The sequence below is a fragment of the Rhincodon typus genome, chromosome 18 (genome assembly GCF_021869965.1).
Source record: "Rhincodon typus isolate 14 chromosome 18, sRhiTyp1.1, whole genome shotgun sequence".
In the NCBI taxonomy this organism is placed as follows: Eukaryota; Metazoa; Chordata; class Chondrichthyes; order Orectolobiformes; family Rhincodontidae; genus Rhincodon; species Rhincodon typus.
Genome location: NC_063349.1, coordinates 11529122 through 11552902, shown reverse-complemented (window position 1 = coordinate 11552902; position 23781 = coordinate 11529122). Strand labels below are relative to the sequence as shown.

General features: G+C 42.5%; 1 protein-coding gene across 1 annotated transcript in view; it reads right to left on the bottom strand.

The window, feature by feature from the left end:
* si:dkey-42p14.3 (EF-hand calcium-binding domain-containing protein 10) overlaps positions 1 to 23781 on the bottom strand; it is a 79765-nt gene that overhangs the window by 47864 nt on the left and 8120 nt on the right. Inside the window, exons 2-3 of the mRNA XM_048607827.1 lie at positions 23173 to 23337; positions 22982 to 23072 (exon numbers count right to left, since the gene is read on the bottom strand). Coding sequence (XP_048463784.1) covers positions 22982 to 23072; positions 23173 to 23337 — 256 coding nt within the window. The remainder of the gene's footprint in view (positions 1 to 22981; positions 23073 to 23172; positions 23338 to 23781) is intronic.

The window sequence follows — 23781 nt, the reverse complement described above, 5'->3', positions numbered from 1 at the left end:
GCCAATAAAGGAGAGATCCGTAATGGGAATAAAAGGTTTATAATATTTTATGAAAGGGGTAAGGGCACACCTCACAACATAAAATGTTAGCGTTGTCTGAGCCAATCTCCTGGAGACAAAGACCTCCACAGTGAAAAGCTAGCACAACATTTGTTACCGATATTATTCACTCCAGTTGTGGAGTGTGCTATCAAACACAGAAATGCAACATCAGGCATTCAGACTAAAAGAAGTTTACCCTTTTCCTAGAATTTACTGGAAACAAAATCATCAATGGTGAAGGAGGGAGAGTGGTACAACAAATTGACAAATCCAGTAACACCTCAATTCTGAGGAAGGGTTACTCAACCCAAAATGTTAACTCTGATTTCTCTCCACAGATGCTACCCCTCCTGCTGAGCTTTTCCAATAATTTCTGTTTTTGTTTCTGATTTACAGCATCCACAGTTCTTTCAGTTTTTATTTAGTGTTAAACTGGGAATTGAAGGGTCAGGTGTAAGTAATTTGGGTGAGGGCTTGCTGGAGGACAGATGCATTAGTTAGAGGAGTTGTAAGGGGTTGTGAAATTCATTATGTGTGCACACATACACTCATGCACCTAAATTTACAATAATATCATAAAATATCTGTTTAAATTAATAGCACAGTACATTAATTAAATGTCCCAGTAAACATACATTTCAGATCCCAACAAAAAAGGAGAAAAAATAAAATTATATTTCAAATGAAGATCATTTTTTGCTGTAATTTTTTCTCTAATCAGAAGCTGAAGTGCACTAGAAATGGTTTGCAGGAAGGGACCTGGATTGAAGTTGCTGAGTTCTCAGATGGACCCAACCAACAAGAGCCAGCCTGGAGTTAAAATCCAAGTGGCACACTTAGAATTAATGGTACTCGTCAAATTTCATTATTGATGTTGCACACTTTAATGCAAAGTGTAGAATTTTCCCATTTACAATCGAAGTGTTTTGTCAAGTGAGATTAATGGCATTTGTCTGTCATGGCTCAAGACTTGTTACATGCAATCTTCTGCTCTTCATCTTGTTAATTATTCAACAGGCTCTTTGACACCCTGAATGTGGATTTGTGTGGCAGGAGAAGTGGAAGTGCTCGCAACTATCTGGACCTTCCAGTATTGACACATTGGCATCATATTAAAGCCCAGCTGTACACCACTTCAGATGCTGCAAGCCATGAACTGCCCATCCCACTGTGATGCCTGACCATCGTCACTGTAGATGTGGCCCAGAAAGCAAAGATCGCTTCCTGCTTTGCAGACAAGAATTTGGAAGTGCTGGACAGAAGGCCACTCCTTTTTCCTGCTAACAGCTACAGGGGTTAAGGATACCAGACACAGCCGGCCTGGACTTGGATAGTGGCCAGGGTCAGTGTTTTTCCTGGATGAAGCAGGATGCTCAGCAATGCAGGAAAACAAAGGTCAATGGTCTGTGTCTCTAAGGGTAATATTTTCCCTGCTGCCTCACAGTTATATGGTCACCACTGCTGCATCTAACTCTGCCACTGTGCACAAATCAACTGAGGTTGATGGACAATAACTCTTGCTATTTCACGTATCCACTCAACTTCTCTCAGCTACCTTATCCATCCATACTATTAACCCTTCCTTCCCTCTGTGCTTCCTACTCTCACATTATGGTCACCTGAACATCACTCCTGATTCCTTTCCCATATCCTTCCACCACAGTCAATCCCCCTCTTGCACTCATTGCAAGAGAAATTGGATCACAACCAGGTCAGGAGAATTAAGATGGCAGTTTTGAGGGGGTACAATCGGGGTGCAATATAGGTTTCTCACTCTTTACAAAGAGAGCCTTCAAGAGCGCAACTGATAATGTGGGGCCAGAGGAAAGCTTAATGGCCAACCAAACAACTTTTGTGAAAATATCTTCACTAGCACTCTATTTGCCAGATTCCCAATAAAATTTTACACAATGATGGTCACATTTAAATTGAACGTTGATGGTGTGGAAAACTGCTGTTGATGTGGTGCAGTCAAGTCAAAGGAGGAGGGCGAAATCTAAAGGGTCCTACACTCGGAGGAAGCCAGTGATGGTGCTGAATCCCACTGGCCGAGCTGCTCGGCTCTCCTCATCAGGATGAGTTATATGAAGAGATGCGATCTGAAGAAAATGGCATCAGTGACATCCTGGATGCATTTATGGGTTAAGGATTGGTAGATGTCACACAGTCATCCAGTTGCTCCTCGAAACAATCCAGAGACTTAAAATATCACAGCAGCTTTGACACACACTGGGTGGGGTTATCATCTAGCACAGGTCATCCTCCAACAGATGACGGAGTTCAATGACAATGCAGGGCATCCTTAATCGGTGCCTGCACGGTCTTTCAGCGAGTTGGAGAAAATGACAGTGAGGCCTATAGATCCATCATTCTTGTCATTCTCTTCCAACTCCTTGAAGGATTTTTACCTGCTGTTTCTCCTTCTGGAGGCCATTGCGGGTTGCTGTCCTTGTTGAGCTTGCTGATGAAGTTGTAATTGCTGTCTCTATCTACATTACCATTGAGTAGCACTAAGTTCACAATGACCCTAGGCACAGCGATGTCTATGCTGAGCAGATAATCTGTGTGGAATGTCAGAAAGATAAATGGATTTTCTGGAAGGAACTCCTGAGCCTCATATCCATCACAATGAAACTTCATGTTATGCCTTCACACAGTGTGACATGAGATTTCCTAGTCAATGTTATGCCTCCATAATGAGCATTGAAGTATTTCACCTCATCCAAATGTATGTTAAACAAACAAAGTTTTCATGCTACATTGGGGTGTTGAATTCTGCCGCTCAATAATTGGTGATGGAAAAGTGACATAATTATCAACCCAAGGATTAGAAAATATTTATTGTAATGAAGCAGGAACATATTTACTTTCACTCCTTGATCTTACTGGGGTGAAGACCATAAAGTACATGTGATCTTAATCATATCTCAAACACATTTTTGCCTCACCCATCTTCCCAAACCCCCTTCCAACCTTACCTCCTACTGTACCTCCAAAGAGACCGTGGAGTGCGGGTACACAGTTCCTTGAAAGTGGAGTCACAGGTAGACAGGACAGTGAAGAAGGTGTTTGGTATGCTTGCCTGAAGTGGTCTATTGCATCAAACAGTAACATAAATGTCTTTAATTACAGAGAAAGTGTAGTGGTTCAAGAAGAAAGTCCCCCTTCTTCTCAGGAAAACTAAGGAAGGGAAAAGTGTTTTTTTCAAATTGAAAAGTGAAGTCTTCAGACTCTACCACAAATATCTTTACCATAATTTTATCCATCTCCCCAGGCTCTATACTGTCTCCATTGCAAAGACCACCTGATCCAATCTCTGTTATATACCTTCCTTCAATGCTGCCTCAGCCCATCTGTTGCTGAAGTTCTCAAGCATGCTTTGTTCAAATTTCCATCTTCTACACTCTTAAAAAATATTTAAGTTCACATCATCTCTGCTGACATGTCCTATGCAACCAGACCCAATCACACATCATTCCTGCGCCTTTTCATCTACATTGGCTCCCATTTAGCTTTAAGATACTCATCTTTATGTTTAAATGTTCTCATGGCCTCATCCCTCCTTCTTTGTAATAAATGCTACAACTTTGTGATTCCTACCACTCTAATTCTTAGACCTCCCGCCTCCTTTTGCCCTACTATTGGTGCCTTCAGTTATATAGGCCTTAAACTTTAAAATTCCTTTCCTAAGTCTCTCTGGCTTCTCAATTTCTCTCTCCTTCTTTAAAGTGCTCCATTAAAATCAGTTTCTTACAGCAAGCTTTTAGCCATGACTCCTAATAATACCTTCTATGCTCACAATTTTTATCTGATCACACTTCTGAGAAATGCATTGCAACATCTTTCTACATGTTCCAAGGTAAAGAGCTATAAATGCAAATTGTTGCAGTTTTTATTGACTTAAGAATTGGCTTATCTCTCAAGAGTTCACTTATTGATACAAATCAATTTATACAGAACAAATGTTCATAGATTTTATGGATTATACCAATTTTAAAATAATATTGTATGCTTCTGCTGTTGTTCCAAAGATTTTAGATGGAAAATATAAAACAATTTCACGCTAGTCTAAAGAGAACTTCAGCTGAATGGCCAACAATTGCGAACTTCAACACAAGAAGCAGAAAGATCCCAGATCCCAAATGCTTTAAAGTCAATTATGTTCTTTATCACTTCGCCAGTTTGAAAGATTATTTGGTTTAAATTAAAGCTTATTATGAGCTTTGGCTTCATATGCTGAACTGAAGCCAAGAAAATGACTACGATACAGTTGCCTATTATGCAGGATATTAAAAAAAAAAGTTTTTCTGTCACACAAAAGTTCCTCACTTCTTTGCTGACTGAGTTGGTTAGATTCTCAATTGACAAAGGAATCAAGAGTATGGGGATAGACACAAAGCGGAATTGAAGCCACAGTCAGTTCACCTACGAACTTATGAAATGGTAGAGCAGGATCTTTTCATTCATATATCAATATGGAACATTATATCCTTGCCTTGGGGCATAGCATTAGGGCAACCTGGTGTTTGAGCACTTGTCCAAGTAGTCATATTCAAAATGTAAACTTTGGCAATCAATGTCTGCAAATAACTCAGTGCATGAGCATTCATAGCCAACTCTGATACTGTTCTCATCCAACATTTACACGTATTCAGTTGGGGATATTGGAATTATTAGAAACAGGATGGGAAGTGGGCTAGAGTCTTTTGGTTTTATCTTCCCTTAACTAGGAACACGGGGGCCCTCGATAGCACTTTGAATTGATCAGAGAACTCAACCTGGGGTGCATTTGCACATTAATAAAAGCAGAATACTGTGGAAATCTAAAATACAGAATCCTGGAGAAACTCTTCAGATCTGGCAGTATCTGTGGAGTGTGAAACAGAGTTAACATTTTGAGTCTGCGATGACTCTTCTTCAGTGCTGAAAACAAAAACTGCTAGAGATCACAGTGGGTCAGGCAGCATCCATGAAGAGACAGCAAGCTTAATGTTTTGAGTCTAGATGACTCTTCTTCAGAACAGCAAGGTACAGGAAAATGTTTTTTATATACTTTTGACAGAGCCAGAAGAAAGGCAGTGAGATCAGATTGTGTAGAGGGTCAGTGCAAAAGACAAAGGGGTTGTTAATTGAAATGAAAAAAAAGATGTAAAATGGGTGTAAATTAAGGTGTGAAAGGGAGGGCATCTGTCCTCTTTACTGAAAGCAAAGTAAACAATGCAAAAAAAGACAAGGTTGTGGGTGGGAAGGGGGCGAGAGAATGTATGAAAAGTAGAGAGCAGACATAATGCAAGCAGCTTCTGAAGGTATTGAGTTCAATATTGAGACTTAAGTGAAAAATTAGGTGTTGTTCCTCAAGCTTGCATTGTGCTTCATTGGAACAGTATGGTAGGCCCAGGTCAGACATGTTACAATGAGAGAAAGGTGTTTTATTGAACTAGCAAGCAACTGGCAGGTCAGGGTCATTCCTAGGGTCAGAGTGGTGTTGTTCCAAAAAGCAGTCACCCACACTGCATTTAGTCTCATCAAATAAAGCGTACTGCATTGTGAACAGTGAATGCAATAGACTTAATTGAAAGAAATACAGGGAAAATACTGCTTCACCTGGAACATGTATTCCAAGCTTTGGACAGTGAGGAGGTAAAAGTGAATAGGCAAGAGTTATGCCTTCTACGAGAGCCTCGGATCATGCAATAGGGGAGTCAGGAAGTGTTTGGAGTGACGGTGGAGTGGACCAGGGGGTCACGGAGAGAACGGTGTGAATGTTCTTTGTTTCTGCTGAGTTAACAGCTGTTGGGCTGGCCCCATATTATTTTGAACTACTGACTCTTAGTTTAATAAACAATTCAATAGCACTGGCTTCCAAACTAGGAACTTACAAATTTTCACTTTCGACGTCCTTAATGATAATTTTCCAAATTCAGTACACACAGGCACTGACAGTAAAGCACACTGCATTTTTGTGATGAAGTATTTTTGATTATTTTAAGTTTATAGGCAGTGCAAGGTGGTAGAATGGACAAGGAAGAATGGGAATTATCCGGATAAGAGATACCATGGATGAGGGCTTCAACAGCAGTTAAACTGACACAGGGATAGAAGTTGGGCAATGTTACAAAGTAAGGTCAAGTTCCCATAGTCCCAGAGGGCCATAGGGCTGCTCTCACATTACTGCAAGACAACTAGTCGTGAGTTTATCATGAGGGTCACAATGTCTCAGGTGGGGGGGGTAAGGTTGAGGAGGCAGGACCAACATGGTAACCTCAGCTGGTGTGGGAATTGAACCTGCCCTATTGACATCACTCTGCATTGCAAACCTGCTGTTACAAAGTTGAATATTGTCAGTCTTTGTAATAGAGAGGATAAGGAATCAGAAGTTCAGTTCAGAGCCAGATAGTATGCCAACATTGTGAGTGGTCTGGCTTCAGCCCAAACAGTAGCTCAGGACAGTGATAGAGTTGATAGCTTGGAAATGGAGTTGGTGGCAGTACTGAGGACATTGGGCCGTATTTCCCCAATTTTGGCAATGTGTTTTTCTCGGTGAGATTCCCGGTGACTGTCGTCCGTGGTCCATGTCCAGCTCTCCCATGAAATCATCCGCGTTACAGCTTATTGGTTGTGTAACCAGCCTCTACAGTTTCAGACTCACCTAATTGTCGGGTAGGAAAATAAAAGTACTGGCCATTGTTGGGACTTGGCGCCACTTATGTTGCTGGGTAAATGCTGTCTCCAGGGTCAATGATGATGCCCAGCAGTGCTGAAAGAAAGTTAAAGATCTTCTGTGGTCTGTAATGGTGTTTTCTCTCTGCTGCAGTTACATTCACAGGGCCACCACTCATTCTAATTCTGCCACCAACTACAACTCTTGTTATTGCATGGAGCATGTTCACTCAACAGATCTGCTCACGCACCTCATACAGCCAAACTCCTCATCCTCCCTGCCCCCTGCATGTCTCATTCACTCACTGGAGGCACCTCACTACCTCTCCTTCTCCTGCATCACCACAAATGGCGCTCCCATCCACTTGCACCACACTCAGTCCTCCACTTTGAAAAATTGCAGGACAAAGTCTCTCCGAACTGGGGTGAGAGGGCCAAGACCGGCAGCAGGATGGCGACCAAAAATCTTCTTAGACTGTATGAGTAGAAATCATAGAATCCCTGAAGTGTGGAAGCAGACCATTCAGCCCAGCGAGTTCATACCAGCTGTCTGAAGAGAATCCCACCCGGAACTACACCCCTACCCTATCCCTGCACTTGCGCATTTCCCATGGCTAGTCCACCTAACCTACACATCCCTGAACACTATGGGCAATTTCTCATGGCCAATCTACCTAACCTACACATCTTTGGATTGTGAGGGAAAACCGGAGCACCTGGAGGAAACCCATACAGACCCAGGAGAATGTGCAAACTCCACACAGACAGTCGTCTGAGGCTGGAATCGAACTCGGGTCCATGGTGCTGTGAGTCAGCAGTGCCAACCACTGAGCTATTGTGCCATTCCAGCCACTGCGCCACTCCTAATGCTGCAGTTGGCTGGAGAAGATGATAATCGCTCGTGTGAGGACACGAGACCTGGACTCTTGGTGAGATCTCCATGAGCAACCGACTACATGAGCTTCACTGTGACGTGTTGTGCTGCAGTACTCTCCAATTAATGCTACTACTAACTCATTCTTATTCCGTACAAGGCTTTTCCCCTTTCTCACAGTTAATTCTCTCCCTACTCTTATGCAGGTACTTGTAGAGCCCAGCAAACTAAAATGAGAAGGAGGCCAGCACTTCCTACACTCACCTCAATGACCACCTCTGTGCAGGAAGCCAGCGAACTCTCAGAAAATACACCAACAAGGCTCTGAGCTGCACCCTATCCTCTGGAACACCTCTTTCTAGATGAGATTCAGGAACACAATCTGGTGACAGCATCACTAGCACATCTTCAAAGCCAGTTGGGGCTGGTAACATGGGGACTGCCGGAGATCAGGCACCTACTCAGCCTCAGGCAAACAACTATTCCATGGATTTAGCCATTAGTGACTTTGACAAAAAGCACAGAGAGACACAGGAACAGCAGTTGGGTTCGTTAGAGGCAATCAGTAAACTAGGCCGAAGGATGGAGGAGTTCCCCAACTTTCTTAGTTACATGCTTGCTCTGTCTTGGATGCATCTGACTGCTCCATGGACAGACTGGCTTCTGGAGACCCACATCCAGCACTCTGTCAGTGTCAGATACGTGCAAGGACCTGCACTCCATCAGTGTAGCCATTGGTGCCCAGCATTAATGGCAAAGTCTGACTATGACTGTCCTTGGCATCAAGGTCTCATTTGATTATGTGTGGCATCAAGGAGCACAAGAAAAACTGGAAACAATGGATATCGGGGGAAAACTCTCCATTGTTTGGAATCTTAGCTGGTGCGTAGGAAGATGGTTGTGGTTGTTGGAGGTCAGTCATCTCAACTCCAGGACATCTCTGCAGGAGTTCTTCAGCGTCTTGTCCGAGGTCCAACCATCTTCAGCTGCTTCATCAATGACCTTCCCTCCATCATAAGGTCTGAAGTGGGAATGTTTGCCAATAATTGCACAATGTTCAGCACCATGTGCGGCTCCTCAGATACTGAGGCATTTGACAAATGAGTAGCTCAGACATGCCAAGAATGAAAGTAGCTTGTAATGACCAAATGTTACTAACCTCTCACATTCTACCAACTTCTTCACAGCAGATAGCCTCAGATTTCATGGATCCTCAAAACCCTAGTCTGCACAGGTCATCGGCACTTAGACCTACCTTCTGAGTGAGAAGACAGAGCCTGTGATGATTCTACGCATCTTAGCAAAGCAATGTCGCATTCTATCGTTCACTTTTACAATGGAGCACCTTGCTATTCCAGCCTGGGAGGTAGACAATAGAAAGTTCACATCTCCACCCTCCCTCAAAGCTCAGCCTCATTCTAAGAGAAACTGCACAAGGCAGATCTGCAGGATGCTCCAGTACTCCAGGGCAATTTGTCAGTGTACTCAGACACTGAAACATTAGAAGTGTGTAAAGCATGTGACTCAAGATTGCTCACGGCCTGCTGCCAATCATGAGAGGCTGCACTGTTCAACACTCTGACATCATATGCTGGCTAAAGCCTTAAAGGCCACCTAGCTTCAGCACTATTCCATGATACTCCTCATTTCACTGACTGCTACTGTCTCCCAAATGGTAAGACAGATCTGTAAAGCGCAGTTACTTTTTGGATAAGTACAGACATATGGCTTCATCATCAGAAATGTTCAAGAGATGCAGAAATAACCAAAGCCATGTTTTTTCTGGCCTGGCCACGAGCTGGTTGCCATATAGCCAACAGAACAAGACACGATGAAAGGAATTCCAAAACCACTTCATTCCTCTTGGGAAGCAGGTTTGTCTCTTGGCAGCTGTCCCTGGATGGCCCAAGGGCCTTGGAAGAAGACAGGAACCCGTTCGTTCTCCAGTATTTAAACATCATGGCAGTTCTTAGGGTGCCTGGAGCTCTCCTCCAGAATTTGGCACAATGTTGAGATAAGCTGATCTGATGGATTGAAGCCTTTTTGATTGATGAATCCTGCAGGTTGAGCACTCCCAATGTAATGTGGGTGCCGTATAACATTCTAATGTAATGCGATCTATACTGCCCTTCATCTGGAGAATTCCACTGGCCTCTTATCACAGGAGTGGTATTAGTTTAAGTAAAAATGGCATCTGTCACTTCCCGAATGTAGTTGTGGGCTAAGGACTTGGAGGAAGCACTGAGGATGGCAACGACACAAAATGTACTCCAGGTGGGGTATTTCAATGTCCACCACCAAGAGTGGCTCGGCAACAGTACTACAGATCGTGCTGGTCGGTTCCTAAAGGACACTGTTGCTAGACTGGGTCTGCGGCAGATGGTGAGGGAACCAACAAGAGGGAAAAACATACTTAACCTCATCCTTACCAATCTCCCAGGTGCAGTTGCATCTGTCCATGACAGTATCGGTAAGAGTGACCATCGCACAGGCCTTGTGGAGACAAAGTCCCGCCTTCACATTGAGAATAACTTCCATCATGTTGTGTGGCACTATCACCGTGCTAAATGGGATAGACTTCACACAGATCTAGCAACTCAAGACTGGGCATCCATGAGGCGCTGTGGGCCATCAACAGCAGCAGAATTGTACTCCAGCACAATCTGTAACCTCATGGCCCGGCATATCCCCCACTCAACCATTACCATCAAGCCAGAGGATCAACCCTGGTTCAATGGAGAGTGCAGGAGGGCATGCCAGGAGCAGCACCAGGCATACCTGAAGATGAGGCATCAACCTGGTGAAGCCACCAAACAGGACTACTTGCACGCTAAACAGCAAAACCAGGAAGTGATAGACAGAACTAAGCGATCCCACAACCAACGGATCAGATCTAAGCTCTGCAATCCTGCCACATCCAGTCATGAATGGTGGTGGACAATTAAACAACTCACTGGAGGAGGAGGCTCCTCAAATATCCCCATGCTCAGGCGTTGACTTGCTTGCCAAGCTGGCTTGTTCTCGTTCAGACATTTCGTCACCATGTTAGGTGACATCATCAGTGGAGCCTCCGATGAAGCGATGTTATTCTACTCTGCTTGGAATTTATACTGTTAGCAGTAAGCAGCAAAACGGCATGACAAACTCTCCTTAATATCAGTACACTCAGACAATGAGGACCTTCAGTTTAACTGGGACAAGGTAACCATAGTAGCCCAGGCCAAACATAGAGACACACAGGAATTCCTAGAGGCATGGTTCTCCATCCGTAATGCAATCAACAAATATATAGAAGTGGACCTCATATACAAACCCATACAGATCAAAATCGGAAATGACACTATTCACCAATAATGGACCAAATAGTATAAATTCCAAACAGAATAGAATGACATCGCTTCATCGGAGGCTCCACTGATGATGTTATGTAGCATGGTGATAAAACGTCTGAATGAGAACAAGCCAGCTCGGCGATCAAGTCAACAACTTCACCCACAATCCGAGCTACAGATCTTTGCCAAAATTTTGATGCCCATCCTCAATAATGGAAGAGACCAGCACATCAGTGCAAAAGACAAGGCTGAAGCATTCGCAGCAATCTTCAGCCAGAAGTGCCGAGTGGATGATCTATCTCGGCCTCCTTCAGTGGTCCCCAGAATTACAGACACCAGTCTTTAGCCAATTCAATTCATTCCACGTGATATCAAGAAATGGTTGGAGACACTGGATACTGCAAAGGCTACAGGCCCTGACAACATTCCAGCAATAGTACTGAAGACTTGTGCTCCAGAACTTGCTGCTCCCTTAGCCAAGCTGTTCCAGTACAGTTACAGCACTGGTATCTACCCAACAATGTGGAAAATTGCTCAAGTATGTCCTGTACATAAAAGGCAGGACAAATCCAACCCGGCCAATTACTGCTCCATCAGTCTACTCTCAATCATCAGTAAAGTGATGGAAGGTGGCATCAACAGTACTACCAAGCAGCACCTGCTCAGCAATAACCTGCTCAGTGACGCCCAGTTTGGGTTCCGCCAGGACCACTCAGCTCCTGACCTCAATACAGCCTTGGTTCAAACATGGACAAAAGAATTGAATTCCAGAGATGAGGTGAGAGTGACAACCCTTGACATCAAGGCTGCATTTGACCAAGTGTGGCATCAAGAAGCCCTAACAAAACTGGAATCAATGGGAATCAGGGGGCAAACTCTCCAGTGGTTAGAGTCATACCTGCCACATAGGAAGATGGTCGTGGTTGTTGGAGGCCAATCATCTCCGCTCCAGGACATCTCTGCAGAAGATTCTCAGGGTAGTGTCCTAGGCCCAACCATCTTCAGCTGCTTCATCAATGACTTTCCCCTTCATGAGGTCAGAAGTGGGGATGTTCGCCCAAGATTGCACAATGTTCAGCACCATTTGTGCCTCCCCAGATATTGAAGCAATCCATGTTCAAGTGCAACAAGATCTGGACAATATCCAGGCTTGGGCTGACAAGTGGCAAGTGACATTCGTGCCACACAAATGCCAGGCTATGACCATCACCAATAAGAGTCAATCTAACCACCACCCCTTGACATTCAATGATGTTACCATCACTGAATCCCTCACTATCAACATCCTGGAGGTTATCATTGACCAGAGACTCAACTGGACTCACCACATAAACACAGTGGCTACAAGAACAGGCCACAAGCTAGGAATACTGCGGTGACTAACTCACCTCCTGTCTCCTAAAAGCCTCTCCACCATCTACAAGGCACAAGCCAGGAGTGCAATGGAATACTCCCCACTTGCCTGGATGAGTGCAGCCCCAACAACGCTCAAGAAGCTTGACACCATCCAGGACAAAGCAGCCCACTTCATTGCCACCACGTCCACAAACATCCACTCCCTCCACCACCGACGCTCAGTAGCAGCAGTGTGTACTATCTACAAGATGCACTGCAGAAATTCACCAAAGATCCTCAGACAGCAACTTCCAAACCCACGACTACTTCCATCTAGAAGGACAAAGGCATCAGACATATGGTAACACCACCATTCCAAGTTCCCCTCCAAGTCACTCACCATCTTAACCTTGAAATGTATTGCCATTCCTTCACTGTCACTGGATCAAAATCCTGAAATTCCCTTCCTAATGGCATTGTGGGTCAACCCACAGCAGGTGGACAACCGCGGTTCAAGAAGGCAGCTCACCACCACCTGCTCAAGGGCAACTAGGGAGGGGCAATAAATGCTGGCCAGCCAGTGACACCCACATCCCACAAATGAACAAAAAAAAATGCCATGCAGGTCCCTAGTTGATCCTTGGAATGAGAAGTTGGCATAAAAATTCAGTGCAGATGTAACCTTGATGGGCACCAGGATGGAATAGCCAGCCATTCCTTCAGAGTGCAACATCAGAGTGAGCAAATTACAGAGATTGGTGTTAATGGCCCATGACATCCTTTGCTTCCACCTTGTTCTCCAAGAGCTGTAACTAACATTAGTGAGGCCAGTAGATTTGTGGACTCATCATTTTCCTTGACCTCCCTCTGGAGGCCGTGTGCCAGCTGCTGGAGGTTCCTGGTGGTGATATTGTAAATGATTTCTACTTCAATACAGTCATCTCACGGTCAGCAGATCCACAAAGAATTCTCCAAGCACCTGTTTCAGCTCAGATGTGTGAACCAATAATCCATAGGGAATGTCAGAATGATGTATCAGTAACAGTATTCCTGTTTGCTCATAATCAATCACAACGAAGTGACACATTATACCATCACACACTGTGGCATGGAGGCTTCCCCTTCACAAGAAGGCAATGTCAGGTCTCAGTAAGGAACTCTAAGCTATGAAACCTTAAGCAGATATGTAGTGCAGACTAAAGTGTTCATGTTACAATGGGAAGTTAAATTCAGGTACTGTAATAACACTCCCTCCCAAAAAACAAAAGCCACCTTTGAACAGCACAGACCATGCCTCTGAATATGTACAGTTCAGTGTGAAGATGTGACAGTTCTGTAGGTATCAGGTACGAAAAGTGATGCAGAAATGGCAAAGTCAGGTGAGACTTCTAAGTTTGTGGCAACAGTTTTGTACATATGACAATGACAGGGGACCACATTTGATGCAATGAATGTTGTGGTCAAGATTGCTTGAGGCATTAGCTTTTAATGTTAATGGCTGCCTAAAGAATGATCTTTTAATGTAATGTAGTTGGATGTCAGATGAGTGACATTACAATTTCATGCTATCATGAGTGAATCGCAGGATTCTCTGATGACCTCTCCATCCCTCATGTTCCCTTTTGTGTCACTGTCCTTGCGTCCTCAATGCCCTGTCAGCTTCCTCATTACTGTTCAGCCTCTTTACTGTTTATGTTCCCATTTATTCCTGAGCCCACGGCTTTGACAACTGCCGTGCTTTTGTTGGCCGTACTGTGAATTGTGGAAACACTCACTTCTGCAGCTTTCTGTTCCGTCCTATGAGATCCCATCTTCTATCTGCCCCTTTTCACCATCATCCTTCCCTCTGGGACCCCGTCTAATGAATTGTAAGCACAGACTAAAGCTTCTCACATTCCCCAGGACTGCACAGACTATCCCCTGTTGAGCCCCCTTAACTGTTAATATGCAAACCCCCAGGACTGACCACGGTCCACCCCTAGACTGACTTACAAAAACAGCCCAAATGTGCACACTCCGCCCCTGGGCCAATGGCCCAATCTGTGGGCTGCAAGGATCCTGGGATTCTGGTTGGACCAATTCCTCACTGAGTGTAGCCAACCTCCTGGACCGAGATTGGACCAGTGCTTTGACTGGGTGTTTCAGCTCTCCATAATTGATTCACTCCTCAGTCCAGTAAGTGAAGTTCCTCCCACCACACCCCACCCCCAACCCCAATTTTGATTTTCAGACATGATCATTTGGTTGAAGGACAAGCATTGTCTCTGTGTGTAAGTTGCTAGAACAGGCTGCAGGTGTGATATTGACATAGCTTTGGTGTCCACCTTGTTGACTATTCAGTGCTATGAACTGTGACAGGCCTCTCTGTCTGCACTAAACAGCAATGCAAGTTGGAGAAGTTGGCAGACTTTAAGTAATAGCTGAAGAGCATATACTTGAAAACAAAATGCAAATGACAAGAGGCTGACAGCCTGTAAGTTTAAGACTGGAGAGGCTATGTTCTAAAAAGCAATGTGAGCCAGAGTCTGGCAGCCTCCCAGTCAATGCAAAATGAATGACGACTAAGAAAATAAGATAAAAGGAATAAGAAGCATCGTGTGTAGATGCATGTGTATCCCTACTGTCAAAGTGACCTGGCAGATGGATGCAAGTCATAAATGCCCCCGAGCTCCACATTGAAGCCCTGAAAAGCTGAAATAATGTGAGTAGTTCTGAGAGCAGCCATGATGAGCCTAGTTTTTTGATGATGCCCACTAGCCTGCAGAAATGTGGAAGAGCTTGGTGTTCATGGACTATGCAGCAACACACTGCTGATCGCAGAGCTGGATTAAAGCCCAGACAAGCAAATGACAAGCTGTGCCAATAGGCAAATTTTCTGAATTTCATGTTAGGATTGTGTGTCTAGTTTCTTGGGGAAGGAATGGAAAACAAGGAGTTTTTTTTATAATTCATTCTTGGGACATGGGTGTGACTGGCTAAGCTTATATTTATTTCCAATCCCTAACATAAGGCAGTTGATATTCTACCACATTGCTGTGGGTCTAAAGTCAAATGTAGACCAGACCAGGCTAGGATGGCAGATTTCCTTCCCTAAAGGTCATGAGTGATCTACATGGGTTTTTCCTGACAATCAGGTTTCACAGTCATCATTAGACTCTCAGTCCCAGATTTTTATTGAATTCAAATTCTGCCGTGGTGGGATTTGAACCCCGGGTCCCCGGATTAACAGTCCAGTGATAATACCACTAGGCCATCACCTCCCCTTAAAGAAGAACAATTAAACAGTTCCCCACTTTACACAACACAATGGTGCCAGCATGGAGAGGGCACAAAAACAGATTCATAACTTGGTATTAAGATACATTGGTACTGCTTAAAAAAAAAGGGAGATCAGATGGAGGTATCTTTAAGGTGCCAAAAGAACAATTTCCACTGGCTGTTGCATCTGCAACTCCATTCCATTACATGATTGCTGTGCCCTGAAGACAGGACCTTGGCTCAATGTCTGCTGATGCTCTATTCCGAGCCATTTTTCTTTGTTGTTTTTTCAGTGGTCATTTGCATTGCCTTCCACTGTCAGTAACAGGTCAAGAAGGCAGGTTCCAAAATCCACCTCAGCTGGAACACAAACTGAACATTAATCTGAACCGCACTTTAGCCATCTAACCAACTGAATCAACTACTTATGAAAAGATAAAGAATTGCATATGCTGGAGATCTGAAACAAACTAAAACTGAAATTGCTGGAGAAACTCAGCAGGTCTGGCAAGAAAACAGAGTTAACATTTTGAGTACAGTGACCCTTCTTCACAACTGAAACTATTCTGAAGGGTCACACGGCTCGAAATGGTAGCTCTGTTTTCTCTCTACAGATGCTGCCAGACCTGTTGAGTTTCTCCAGCAATTTCGGTTTTTATTGAGTTAAATATCTCTCTATCAGGAAACTGAAGATGTAAGGAATAGGAAGCAGAAAAAACGTAAAATGTTCTTAACACCTGTAATGCTGCAGAAATGGAACAGAACCAGACAAGAACCAGACTTTTTTTCTTTTGAAAAGAAATGTACAGGAAAAGAATGGCAAAATAGATACTATCTTTCAGGGATCTGACACAGGCACAATGAGCTACATAGTCCCTTTGTCCTGTAAAATTCTATAATTCTGCACTCTGATGTGTTCAAAGTTGATTGCAATGTCAGTTACTTCTGCTTAATTTTGTCTTTTCTTCTTTGTCTTTGAAACTAGGTGGTTCTGGCTTGATGGTTTCATTTAAGTTCCTCATACAAAGGGAAAGCTCTCTATTCATGTACTCAAATTGAGAAGAGAACAGTTTTTAGTTCGATAATACATTTTCTGTTGTCATGGTCTTTGCATCAAATATAAAAAATAAATGGATTAACGGTCCACAAAAGCATGACTAACATGAATTTGACCAGTTCAGATCACATGATGACATCATGAGAGAAACTTTCCAGAGGTTGTCTGATCTTCATCAATCCTAGAATTTTGTGTTTTTTGCAGGAGATTAGATGGCTGCACATGGAAGTGTCTAGCTATGGAGCTAAAAGGAACATGAGTGTGGAGGAGTCTTGATGGACAAGTTTTTTTTCTGCCCTCACATTTGTATATTCATGTCTTTCAATGTTAACCTAGAACCAGGATTGAATCTACTCAAATCATCTACCTAGTGTTCTCTAGTGTTCAAGCATCCAGATGTTAGCCTAAATTTTATGATCAACGGGGGCAGAAGGCCCACCTCTGGCCAATTAACCATCCAACAACCACTAAATGGCTGTGAGGCAAGCTGGTCAAGTGGAGGCAGGTACATTCCCAATCTTTACTGTATGGGACAGGGAGACCACCTCCAGAGCAAAATTTAGCCACATAAAATTCAGTCCTTACATGGGAATAATGCAGGCTCCTCTCTGAATTTTTCTATGGTTAAAACAACACAAGATTAATACAAGTCCACATTAAATGGTCACAGGGTAGTTGCACTCCATTGGAAATCAATAACAAAATCAATTTCATAGTCAAGGTGAATATAATTTATTCACGTACACGCGTGTAGCAAAATTATCTGGCTACATCATTTATACTCTAAGCATGTTGAGATGCATGTCTGTTGCTGCCATCCAAATAGTTATTGGTAAATCTACAACAAGTCAATGGAGACAAAAGCAAGCTGCTCAACTTTGAGTAGTTTTGAATGTGGCACAAGCGTTCATTAATGCAACTTTCCTGAGAATATAAATAAAAACATGAAATAAGTATAGCAATAGATTTGAAACAGCATTGCATTTAGTATTATATATAAGGTCAAAAGTGAACATAGATGTATATATATATATATTATTTCGCTACAAAAGTTAAGTTTTCTGAAGCCACATGTATCTTGAGGAGTTCTATTGGAAAGACAACTGATGAAAATTTTAAAAATGTTATCATTTATTTTTTCACAGCTCTAAGTTCTAAATGAAATGACATTTTGACTTCTATGTGATGATGATCATTGTTTTATGGAATCTAACTGAATATTTGAGAACAGGAAATGGTGATCAATTCATGCCAAATGAGAGGGTTTAAGAGTTTCTTAACCTGATTACCAAGTTTGATTCCTCCTTGCTACCAACGGTCTGAACATTCCTGGATAAATGACAGACAGCTAAAATCAACCACCCTCATTTCCATATTAAGTCAATAAATAAAACAACTGATACATTTTTGTGTGTGCTGTTCAGTTGTTTGCTAATGTTTACCGTGCAAAAATAATAATTCAATATAGTCATGTTATCCCTTTCAGTGATGTTTATTTAAAAAAACCTGAAACTTAAAATAATAAATTGTTATGATAACCCCATACATTTTATTAGCATTTATATAGAGTCCACCGCTCTGCCCTCATCAATCTTCTTCGTGACTTCTTCAAAAAATTCAATCATTAGTCAGACACGATGTGCCATGCACAAAGCCATGTTGACTATCCCTAATCAGTCCTTGCCTGTCCAAATACATGTAAATCCTGTCCCCCAAGATCCCCTCTAAAAACTTGCCCCCCCGAGATGTTAGGCTCACTGGTTTATAGTTACCTGATTTTTCCCTTACACTTTTCTTAAATAATGGCACCACGTTAGGCAACCTCCAGTCTTCCAGCACCTCGTCTGTGGCTAGTGACAAATATTTCAGCAGGGGGCCCAGCAATCACTTCCCTAGCTTCCCATAGAGTTCTAGGGTACATCTGATCAGGGCCCGAGGATTTATCCACCTTTATGCATTTTAAGACGTCCAGCACATCCTCCTCTGTAATATGGACATTTTTCAAGATGTTGCTATTTATTTCCCCAAGTGCTCTAGCTTCCATATCCTTCTCCACAGTAAACACTGATGCAAAATACTAGTGTCTTCCCCATCTCCTGCAGTTCCATACATTGGCATCCTTGCTGATCTTTAAGGGGCCTTATTCTCTCTCCAGTTACCCTTTCATCCTTAATGTGTTTGTAGAATCCATTTGGATTTTCCTCAACCCATTTGCCAAAGCTATTTCTTTTTGCCCTCCTGATTTCCCTCTTAAGAATACTTCTACTGCCTTTACACCCTTCTAGGGATTCACTCGATCCCTGCTATCTATACCTGGCCTATTGTTTCCTTCTTTTTCTTCACCAAAACCTCAATTCCTCTAGTCATCCAGTATTCCCAAATCTACCAGCCTTGCCCTTCACACTAACAGGAACATACTGTCTCTGGACTCTCCTTATCTCATTTTCGAAGGCTTCCCAATTTCCAGCCGTCCCTTTACCTGCAAAAATCCGACCCCAATCAACTTTTGAAAGTTCTTGCCTAATACTGTCAAAATTGGCCTTCCTCCAATTTAGAACTTTAACTTTTAGATCCTGTCTATCCTTTTCCATCAATATTTTAAAACTAATAGAATTATGATCACTGGCCCCAAAGTGCTCTCCCACTGACACTTCAGTTGCCTGCCCTGCCTTATTTCCCAAGAGTAGATCAAGTTTTGCTCCTTCTCCAGTAGGCACATCCACATGTTGAATCATAAAATTTTCTTGTATGCACTTAACAAATTCCCCTTCATCCAAGCCCTTAACAGTATGGCAGTCCAAGTCTATATTTGGAAAGTTAAAATCCCCTACTTTACCACCCTACTATTCTCACAGATAACCGAGATCTCCTTACAGATTTGTTTCTCAATTTCCCACTGACTATTGGGGGTGGTCTGTTGTACAATCCCACCAAGGTGATCATCCCTTTCTTATTTCTCAGTTCCATGCAAAGAACTTCTCTGGACATACTGTCAGGAATATGCTCCGTAAGTGTAGTCATAATGTTATCTGTAATCAAAAATGCCATTCCCCCTCCTCTCCTGTCCCCCTTTCTATCCTTCCTTTAGCACCTACACCCTGGTTCATTTAGCTGCCAGTCCTGACCATCCCTGAGCCATGTCTCCGTACTCGCTATGATATCCCAGTCCCAAGTTCCCAACCGTGTCCTCAGTTCATCTGCCTTACCTGTTAGGCCTGTTGCATTGAAATAAATGCAGTTTAATTTATCAGTCCTGCCTTGTTCTCTGCTTTGTTTCTGCCTGCCCTGACTGTTTGGATTGTTCCTTTTTCCCAACTGCACCAGTCTCAGACTAATCTCTTTTCTCACGATCTCCCTGGGTCCCACCACACCTCCCCAAAACCACAAACCCCTCTCCCCCACCCCATCCCCCCAACTCGTTTAAATCCTCCGGAGCAGCCAATTAGCCCCTTCCCTATTCAGGTGCAATCTGTCCTTCTTATTCAAGTCCCTTCTATCCCAGAAGAGATACCAATGATTCCAATGATCCAAAAATGTGAACCCTTCTCCCCTGCACCAGCTCCTCAGACACGCATTCATCTGCTCTATCCTCCTATTTCTACTGTCATCAGCTTGTTGCACAGGTGTAATCCAGATATCACTACCCTTGAGGTCCTACTTGTTAAATTCCTGCCTAATTTCCTATATTCCCTCCTCAGAACCTTGTCCTTTTCTGCTCCTATGTTGTTAGCTCCAATATGTACAACAACCTCCTGCTGGTCCCTCTCCGAAAATATTCTGCACCCTCTCTGAGATATCCTTGTTCCTGGCACTACAGAAGCAACACACTATTCTGATGTCTCGCTGTCAGCCACAGAAACGTCTGTCCGTGCCTCTGACTAGACAGTCCCCTACCACAATTGATCATTTGGAACCTGACGTACCCCTCATTACATTAGATCCAGTCTCGGTACCAGAAACCTGGTTTTTAGTGCTAGATTCCCTTGACAGCCCATCACCCCCTACATTTTCCAAAACAGCATACTTGTTTGAGATGGAAATAGCCACAGGAGACTCCTGCACTACCTGCCTACCTTTCCCACTAGAGGTAACCTATCTACGTGACTGTACCTGCGGTTTTTCTACCTTCCCAAAAACGCCATCCATCACACTCCCTAGCTCCTGTAAATTCCTCATTGCCTCTAGCTGCCGCTCCAACCGATTCATGAGATCTGACAGGATTTGCAACAAAACACACTGCCTACAGACATAATCATCAGAAACACTGAAATTCTTCGTAATCTCCCACATTCAACAGGAAAAGCACATCACTCTACAAAAGGCCATCTTTGCACCTTAACAATCTACAGACCCAAAAATAGCACAGTCTTACGGCTCTAAAAACACTGCTCCAGAATGACTTAGTACCTATGTCTTATATTTTTGAAGTTTAATCAAGTTGTTCAATAATATTGACTAAATATTCTGTTTAAAAAAAAACTCATTCACCCTTCATTCAACAGAGCTAAACTTTTTCAAAGTTTTCTTTATAGTGAGAATTGTGTGTAAAAAGCTGGAGATCGTATCAAATCATACAGTGATCAGAGAATAATCTGCAAAATCTACAACAGTGCACCCTGTGGAGGAGCACGGAATCACATACAGCAACTTCTAGTTTTCCCACTTAACTGCATATGTGTTAATGCCAGTATTTCACAGGGCAACAATAGCATAAGCTGAATGTTTTATTGTCATTATAACATCAAATTTCAGGCCAATTCTTAATGTCACTTCTAGGGAATCACAGTTAACTTAACAAAATGAAGGTCCTGATGCTACTTTAGTTGAAGAAAGTATAAAAAGCAACTGTGGTGCCTCCACTGCAAATTATAATTCAAAGTTATGTCATGGATTTGGATAAGTCATGCAAATATTTAAGATTCAGCTGAATCCAAGAATTGAAAAAAGACAAATGCACAATTTTTTTGTGTGCAACTTACAGTAGATATAAAGTGATAATAGAAATTGAGAATGGAATAATACCATGCAGTTTTGTAATCATACTTTGACAGTTGCCATTTATAATACTCGTGCCATCAAGTTATTACTTGGTTTCTTGCTTTTCTATCAATTTTCTCTCTGCAGTGTTCAGTGTTGATTCCTTGTTGGGTTATAGTTCTAAGGTTGTATCCTCAAGTGACCACTATGTCTACATAAACCAAGCAGTGATGGAAAGCTCTTACAATAAGACAACAATGCAGTTAAACTGACCCATCCTCATCTATGATAATGATGATTAGTGACAACCATGGACAATTTCTGTAGTGAAGGGGCAGGAAAGCAACTGTATTGTCCCTGCTGCCTACCTGGCTTGTGATTGATTGACCCAGTACAAACTGAAGATGAAACCCATCAATCATAAGATATGGGAGCAGAAGTACGCCATTCAACCTATCAAGTCTGCTCTGTGATTTGATCATGGTTGATATGTTTCTCCACCCCCTTGGAACCATGCTGTCTTGAAGTCTTTTCAATTTATTGTAAAGGTAAGGGCATGACCAACAAAGCCACTTGTTCAAGGTAGTGATGGTGTGCTTTCTTCTTGAACTGTTTTTGCTGTCAGTGTGAGGGTACTTAATATAGTGTTTTGGGTAGAGAGTTCCAGGAATTTGACCTAACAGCCACGAAGGAGAAGTTGGAACTGATGGTGTTCCCACTCTACCTGCTGCACTTATCCTTCTGAGTAATGAAAGGTGCACATGAAGAAGCCTTGGCTGTGAATATTACACATTAATCACAAAAGCAACAGACAGTGTCTAAAGGACAGGATGAGAGGAGACAATCCACTTTTGAATAATTCCTCGAGGAACTATTTTTCACCTGTATAATTTCCAGATCGATGAAACATCCTCCTCTATTAACATGTTAGGTCTCACTGTCTTCTCTAACTTTCCACATTTCTGTATTTGCTAAAAATATTGGCAAAAATAAAAACCTATTGTGCCAACCACATTTTGTTTTTACAGTCAACACTCAGCTTTCTGTAAGTTCAATTTTTTCGGAAATTTTCAGATTTTTTAAAACTAATCTTTGTGTCACTTCATCACATTAATTTAGATTGTGTTTTCTCTTCTCTTTAACACCATTGAAAGTCTATGCTGTGAGCCTGAATCTTACCTAGGTTCCTCCAAAAACAAGTCATATTTCCAGAAATAGAAATATATGTGTCCAAAAATCAAGAACTGACAGCGCCAAGAATCTCCAAGTTTTGGAGATAAAAGATTACAATTCCCCAGCGGGAACGTACTAAAATTGGCCAAAGCACTATCAGAAATGTTCACTGCTGAATTCTTGGATGGTACAAAAGCCACCAGAATATTTGTCCTCTGCTGGATAATTTGGAAGTTACTTGCACAATGCCAAGAGAATGAATTCAGTACTTACGCCACTCTTTGGAATGTTGCCAGAGTGATTTTATCATTTTCGGCACCCATTGGGTCCATTTCAAAATCCTTTATTCCTAGAGTTTTCAAAGCTGAAATGAGTCCATGCAAGGAATTAGAACTGAGCTTCATTTCACAATAATCCATACTCAACAGCAGAAAATCCTTTACAAATAGACATGAGAATCTTACCTTCTCTATACTGCCTCAAAGTAATATGTCCTTGCTTTGTAGGATCCAAAATTCCAAACACAGCATCTAAATTTGACTCATCAAACAAGGAAGGATAGTCCTTCTTAGTCTGTCTGGCACTCTTCAGTTTTTCCAGTTGCTGTACTAAAAACTCCACTGGCTTTGCTGCAAATATTTTTAATTGAACAGTTGTTACTGTAGTTCAGTTAGTTATGTTATTCATTTTGTAAACAATGATGACAGAACAAATTTCTACACTTTGTAATAAATAGGTCAACAACCATCTATTAAAACAGCAGCATGAATGGAGTTAGCAAAACAATTCTAATTTCCTGTTCAACATATCACTACATTCTGTTCACATTTATCTCACACTTCGAAAATAAGTAGGTCTGTATACCATCTGACTATAATCTTTCAATATTTTATACTTTTGTTCACTATGAGAATTTGGACTTCCTGAACTTCTGTCCTATGTTCCTGATCTTTGGTCACCGAGAGTGCAAACTAGAGGGTCTTCTTGTCGATATGAACCTGGGTTTGGCCGGATGACCAGTACCTGGCTGGAACAAAACTAGATCGGATGAGAGGCGATTAGCTAAGTGGGAT